This window comes from Pipistrellus kuhlii, unplaced genomic scaffold (assembly GCF_014108245.1).
Source record: "Pipistrellus kuhlii isolate mPipKuh1 unplaced genomic scaffold, mPipKuh1.p scaffold_m20_p_1, whole genome shotgun sequence".
Taxonomy (NCBI): Eukaryota; Metazoa; Chordata; class Mammalia; order Chiroptera; family Vespertilionidae; genus Pipistrellus; species Pipistrellus kuhlii.
The window spans coordinates 107,570,971-107,578,456 of record NW_023425404.1 but is presented as its reverse complement, the minus strand read 5'-3'; the positions used below and the strand labels follow the sequence as shown (position 1 = coordinate 107,578,456).

Genomic DNA, 7,486 nt, shown 5'->3' with positions numbered 1-7,486 from the left:
GGGCAGTTGGGGACGAGATCAGGCCAACAGAGGAGGGCAATTGAGGGTGAAATCAGGCAGGCAGGGGAAGGCAGTTGGGGGCGACCAGGCTGGCAGAGGGGAGCAGTTAGGGGCAATCAGGCCAGCAGGAGAGCAGTTAGGTATTAATCAGGCCGGCAGGGGAGCGATTAGGGGGTGATCAGATTGGCAGGCAGAACCAGTTAGTGGCAATCAGGCAGGCAGATGAGCAGTTAGGAGCCAGAAGTCCTGGACTGTGAGATGGATGTCCAGATTGAAGAGGGTGCAGGCTGAGCTGAGGGACACCCCCTCTCTCCCCAGTGCATGAATTAGTAGAAAATAATCTAGATACTTGACAAGTACATTTAATCAAGTCATGATTCTAAAATAAAAGATGATATGCTTATAGGAGTATGTCATAGGCCTTTAAGAAAATATTTTAGGTAAATTTCTTCTATATATTTTATTCTAAGGGATATAAGCAATTAATCACTTAGAGAATTTTTAAAAAATAGAAAATGATACAAGTGTGAAAATTTTAAACTATAGATCATAGTTTATCATGAACAGGGCAGTAATGTGTCTTATATAAACTTGTTTTGGACTAACGATATTCTCAAGCTGAATTACATGTCATATATGAAAGCTATATCAGAAAATAATATTAGTTGTCTAGTAAGCATTTTAAATACAAAAATTAACAGGTATAGAAACAAAGCTCCAGAAGTTTGTAATAAAAAGAAAGGAATATCTAAGCACATAAAAAAAAAAAAATCCTCACTGAGGAGAGACAGGTAACAGTGGAAGAGAACCACAGACTTAGAAAAGACTGTCAAATCACAGTATTGCTTCTAGGCTTAAGGCATTGCTCTATTATGACATCCTATTGGCCAAGGGGTTTGTTGGCTATTTATGCTAGACAGTAAATAAACTTGAATTTTTCCAGCTAGATGTTACTGGCTCATAGATGCACACTCAAACTTCATAAAGGAAATAAACTAAGAAGTCAAACTTGATTCACAGAAATTCACATTTTAATTAGTTCATTTTATAAATAATTGCATTCCTTAAAAAAAAAAAAAAGACTCATATTTTAAAGAAAAATTTTTAAGTACAGCTCACACACTAGTTTCAGAACAAATCACTACCTGGTCCTTTCCTATTTCTGCCCTTGCCATGTCATCAAAAAGAAGAAAACCCAGTGGTTCTTTGTTATTGAAATTTTTCCATCTGGTATTAAAAGCACAAACTGATGTGTCAGTTTTAAGTATTCATCATTAAAACCTTTATAAGCACACAAATATAATAGGTATGCATTATAATAAGGGTCTTTGTTTTTCATTTTACCATTCTTTTGACTTTTATAGGGCAAAAAGCAAATAACAGAATATGTAACTGATCTTACAGAGTGAAGAATATAAAAATAAAATGGGGAAATAATACATTTTATAAAATGTATTTTATACATTTTGATAAAACAGAAATTTATCAAAAGACAAAGAGAAAAATATAGTATGATAGGGTAAAGTATGTAAGTTAATCTAGAATATTCAAACTGAAATAAAGATTATGATTTGACAATGCCGATCAAAAAACAATATAATAATTTTTTAAACTAAAGGTTGAATTCAAATTTAAAATTTCTATTTGAGGGCAACATACTCTAAAGTCAAGAAAACACAACACTGGGTAAAACACTTACAATGAAGACGGTGCTTTAAATTTGAAACTATAATTAGGTCACCATTAAGTTTTCTTGCCAAAGATGGAATCATTTGTCCAAAGAAAAAGAAACAAGTTATCTGATTATAATAGTCTTAGAAAATACAAGTTAAATTTTCATTTATGGAATAAAATTTGTTCAACTCAACTCATATAATATGACGCCGAGATCAGTTTTTCAGTTGTTTAAACAATAGTGTTAAATAACGGGATAGCACAACCAGAAAAATTGTAACTAAGAAGATTAAAATGTCAGTTGAAAACATACTTCATGTGGATTAAAAAAAAGAAAAGTGTTCGTTGAAAAACTCCTGAATAGGAAGCCAATATAATTCTATTAGAACTTCATAAAGAGAGCGCAAACCATACCCAGTTTGAAAGGTAAGAAAAAACATGCAAACTGTTAAGCAAAGTCAGGAATATTGATTACTTTGAAACATGTGCTAATATCCATTTTAATGAAGAATGAAGGGATACAATACGTTAAAGACATATTTAAAAGACTAATAGTGAGATAAGACAGATGAATCAATTTTTTTATATCCTAAATAATTACAAGAGACTTTGAAAATGTAGTGTTATTTATGGTTTCTTTCCAGTTTACAAATTCCTATACACTGCCTCTATCTTTGGTGTCACTGCCACCAATAAACACAGTATACAGTTTATAAACCTAATTACTACCTTCAACTAGGAAAAGTAAATCAACATTATTTCTTTAAAAATAAGATATAAAGAACATGATCCTATCTTAATTTTGTGTCATGGTCCCACAATATTCTGAAATACCATGCCAAAATGTAAAAGTTTAAAAGGGAACATTATTTGTTATAACTGCACCAAAAATTTAGCTACTGTATGCTGGTGTGATGACAGCTAGTAGTATGCAGAGGCTACAGAAAGACATAATGTACATATGTTTAATTCACAATCAGTCAAAGGAAAGTTCAGTTTAATGTAAAACTGAAACACTAACATAATACTTTCATGTAAATATACTACAGCTTTGTTCTCTTGCACTTTAACAGATAGTGTAATTATCTTAAATTTACACAAAACATTACGAAACATGGTAGTTGTTCATGATTAAAATAAAATAGCAATGCAAATTAATTTAACAGTGTTAAATATATTCACACAATCACCACTGTGATTCAAAAATAGCCACTAATGAAGTTACACAGAAATATATGTACATAACATTTGCCATAACCATTTTTGTTAAGTTTGACTTTTTGAGACCAGGTAATTTTATGAGACAAATAATCATATCAATTCTTTCATATGACGAAAAGAATTAAATGTTGTAAGTAGTTTCATTCCTCTGGGAGAGGAGGGGGGAAGAAGCTCTGAAAAGTCAGTGCAAACTGAAGAGTTCTACCTTCCTGACAACATAACGTTGAATATTTGAACTTGTTGACGACAGATTCCTATAAGATGAGGATAAACAAACCTTAAGATATTAAAAGAATCTCTAACATTGTCAGTGGCATTTAGCAGATCAAAGAGGAATCCCAAATCCTATAGCAGAGCCTTCTGAGAATATGGTTGCTGTGGCTGAGGTGGTTGTTGACTGCCTGCTGGTTGAGGCATTGCTGACGTTGTTAAACTATAGGTTGGCACATGGGACATATTAGTTCCTGCATTCTGGTATATAGTAACATCAGCAGTAGCAGCAGCAGGAGGACTATATACTGACGCCTGGCTGGGATATGTATTTCCTTGAACAGAACTGACCATTGAGCTGTGGAAGGGAAAAAACACTCAGATCAATATTGACTAACTTACCCATTTAAAGACAAACCGGAAGCTATTCATTAAATACCCATTCAGTAAATATTTATTAAATACCTATAATGTGTCAACTGTTATGTGTCAAATGTGCTATTTTAGGTACTGGGATCATCGTAAAAAAAATAAAAAAATAAAAAAAGGAGGCAAAAAAAAGTCCCCACCATCGTGAAGTTACATTCTAGTAGGAAAAAAAAAGATAAACAAATTTATAATATGTCAAGTGGTAATAACTGGGATGAAGAAAAATAAAGCCTATTAGGAGGACCAAGAGTTCCTAAGACAAGAGACTCTGGCTTTTACAGTGTGGTAGGGGAAGGCATTTCAGATAAGGGAAAAATTTAAGCAGAGTCCTGAAAGAAGTGAGAGAGGGTATCATGATTATTATATAGGAAGATAATAAGCTGGTCAAGTGAAAAGAATGGCAAGCACAGAATCCATTGAGAAGACAAAATGCCTGGCATGTTCAAGGACCAGAAAGGAGGCCATGCTGGCAGAAGCTGAGTGAGAAAGGAGGAAAGTCGCATAAAATAAAATGGCAGAATTAAAGGCGAAAGGAGCCTTGGATATACAGTGCCTTGGAGGCCATAGTAAAGTTTCTGAATTATACAGTGAGATGGAAAGACACCGATTCTGGACAGAAGAATGATGTGATTTGACTTAGGTTTAACAGACTCAGTATGGGCCAGGATATCTGACTGAGGCTTTTACAAGTGCCCAGGTAAGAGCTGACAGGTGGCTAGACTTGGTGAAGAGAAGAGTATGATTTTAAAGGCATTACCATCAAAATTTGCTATGGGTAGAGTGGTCAAGAATGCCTGAGGTTTTAGAACTGAATGACTGGAAGAAATAACTGGTAGAGTGGCCATTCACTAAAAAGACAATAGATGGCAGGTAAGGACTACAATAAATTTGGGGAAGTGGAATCAAAGTAGTTTTGTTCATGTAAAGTGACGTTGTATCCAAGATGGCTGCCCAGGTAAAAACCTAGCCGCAGCCGCACACAACAATTTCAATAAAATACAACTAAAATATACAATAGACATTACCCAGAACTACAGGAAAGTCGACTGACTGGAAATTCTACAACGAGAAGCAAGGAGAAAACCAGAAGGAAGCGCGGAGGAGCTGTAAAAGCCCAAGGTACAGAGACAGGTGGCACGCGTGGAGAGGACGGAGCCGGAGAGGAGGGAGGCCGAGTGCCCGGCTGGCATTCCCTAGCGGGAAGGAGATAAAAGCTCTGACTGTGCTGGGCCCCAGTTCCGACTGCTCTGAACCCCAGTTCTAGGCCAGGCCCCGGGGACTCAGGCTCATCCATAGGGAGCTGGGCTGTAAGGCGGAACCCCAGGGAAGCGGCGAAAGGAGGTCCCGGTGGCGCGCACATTGCGCGCAGAGAAGGGACGCTTGGCTGTGCCGCGGAATTGCTCCAGACTGCTCTGAACGCCACCTCCAACTCCACTTCCAACTGAACTGAACCCCAATACCGGGCTCATTTGGGGAGAGCATAGACTGTTTGGCAGCAGGTGAAAATCGAGGGCACCTTTCTCTCAGAGGCACTTGTGGCGAGTACTGAAGGACCCTGAGACCCAGGAGCCGCATAGGGCGGGGCTGATGGAAGACAAGGCTATAGGCTCCACCCTGAAACCCCGCTCCATCTGTAGCTGAGAAATGCGACAACGAAATAGATCACAAACGAAAGAAATGGAGGACAAAAAGTGACTGGATATAGAGTTCAAATCTACGCTTATAAGGTTTTTCAAGAATTTCCTAGAAAAGATCGATAAGGCCTATGAGGATATGAAAAGAGATCAACTAGAATTAATAAGGAATCAACAAGAAATGATAAGGGATCAACAGAATGATAAGGGATAACAAGAATAAAGAATACATTGTCTGAAATAAAAAATATTATACAGAGTCCTAAAAACAGAATGGAAGATCGCAAGAAACAAGTCAAAGATTTGGAACATAAAGAGCCAGAAGACACTCCTCCACAGAAGCTAGAAGGCAAGAGAATCCAGAAAATTGAAGATAATGTAAGAAACCTCTGGGACAAACTCAAGAGAACCAACATCAGAATTATGGGGGTCCCAGAAGATGAGAGAGAGCAAGATATCGAAAACATATTGAAAGAAATAGTGACAGAAAATTTCCCCCACCTGGTGAAAGAATTAGACTTACAAGTCCAGGAAGTGCACAGAACTCCAAACAAAAGGAATCCAAAGAGGACCACTCCAAGACAAATCATAATTAAAATTCCAAGAGCAAAAGACAAAGAGAGAATATTAAAAGCAGCAAGAGCAAAGAAGGTAGTTACCTATAAAGGAGCACCTATACGATTGTCAGCTAATTTCTCAACAGAAACCATGCAGGCCAGACGGGAATGGCAAGAAATATTCAAGGTGATGAATAGTAAGAACCTACAGCCAAAGATAATCTATCCAGCAAAGCTATCACTCAAAATCGAAGGTCAGATAAAGAGCTTCACTAATAAAAAAAAAAGCTAAAGGAGTTCATCAACACCAAACCAGAATTATATGAATTGCTGAAGGGGGTTCTTTCAGAAGAGAAAGTAAATAAAGATAAAAATTATGAACAACAAATACGTAACTATCAATAAGTGAATCTAAAAACCAAGGAAATTAAAAAAAAAAATTTGATGAACAATATTAACTGTTGAATATAATAGGATCAGAGGTATGGAAGGGGAGTGAACTGACGATTCTTGGGGAAAAGGGGGAGGGGGATGTGGGAAGAGACTGAACATAAACTATGCACCTATGGATGAGGACAATGGGGAATGGGGAAAGGGCAGAGGGTGGGGTGGGAAGGAACATTTGTAATAATATGAACAATAAAAATTTATTAATTAAAAAAAAATCTGTTTTGTATACTCATAATTATAAATCTATTTTGTCCCACCCTGTTTTTATATATTATGTTATACATTTATATATGTTTTTAAAAACTGCCTCAAAGCCTTTGTGAAGCCTCTATAAATAATCTACCTAATAAAAGAGTAACATGCTAATTGACGGTACCTTTGCAACACCCCCCAATCAGGAGTGAATATGCAAATTAAGGCAACAAAGATAGCAAGTTAATTTGCATACACAGGCACCAAGCAACAAGGGATAGAGTAGATGAAGACATCCTACACCACCACAGCCACTTCGGCCAGAGTGAAGGCGGTGCCGGCAGCCAGGGGAACGAAGGCCCATTCTTGCACAAATCTTCATTTGTGCATCAGGCCACTAGTTACATTTATTTATCAAGTATTTACTGAGTTCTTATCAAGTATAAAACTCTGCCACACAATAGATATAAAGGTTAAAGAAACTTGATTGCACCTCTCAAGATGATAGCTTAGGTGGGGATACAGACTAGTCTAAAGATGATTACAAGAGAGTACACAGTGGGCTGGAGTACTATGACAGCAAGAGAGCAGGAACAGTGTTGGAGTGGGAAGATGTTCTAGTAAAGAGAAAGCTAAGAACAGATAAATAGGAATTAGCCAGATAAAGAGGGCTAAAGATGTCAAGGAAAAGGTACCCGTTGAAGTGCACATGTGTTTCATAAGAGGTGACATTAATAGCTAGACAGTATCAGTAGAGTTAGGCCCTGGAATACAGTGCATGCCCTGCATGCCCTGTATTTCAAATACAGGCTATGTAAACAGACAGAACAAACCTCAGAGAACAGCAACAGGTGTTACAGCTATGATTTACAAAGAAGTTTCTCAAGGCCCTGAATTAAGAATGTGTATCAAGGAACAAGGAACAAAGCAGCTACAGCAGCATGCGACACAGTAACAGAGGACCAGCTGAGATAGAGGCAGCATTTCTGGATGACACTAAAATACCTAAGAGATTCCCACATAACTCATGCACACGGGCTGATTTCTCAACAATACCTACCTCTACTCACTTTGTATCTGGTTTTTAAGACAGTAGGCTAACAATAGCTGTTCCCTGTA

General features: G+C 37.3%; 1 protein-coding gene across 8 annotated transcripts in view; it reads right to left on the bottom strand.

The window, feature by feature from the left end:
• Positions 1-1,013: 1,013 nt before the first annotated feature.
• Positions 1,014-7,486, bottom strand: part of STAM (signal transducing adaptor molecule) — a 79,336-nt gene continuing 72,863 nt past the window's right edge. For all 8 annotated transcript variants that reach the window (XM_036459369.2, XM_036459344.2, XM_036459364.2 and 5 more), the window contains one exon: positions 1,014-3,463. In XM_036459369.2, the coding sequence (XP_036315262.1) occupies positions 3,241-3,463 (223 nt within the window). In that variant the 3' untranslated portion in view covers positions 1,014-3,240. The remainder of the gene's footprint in view (positions 3,464-7,486) is intronic.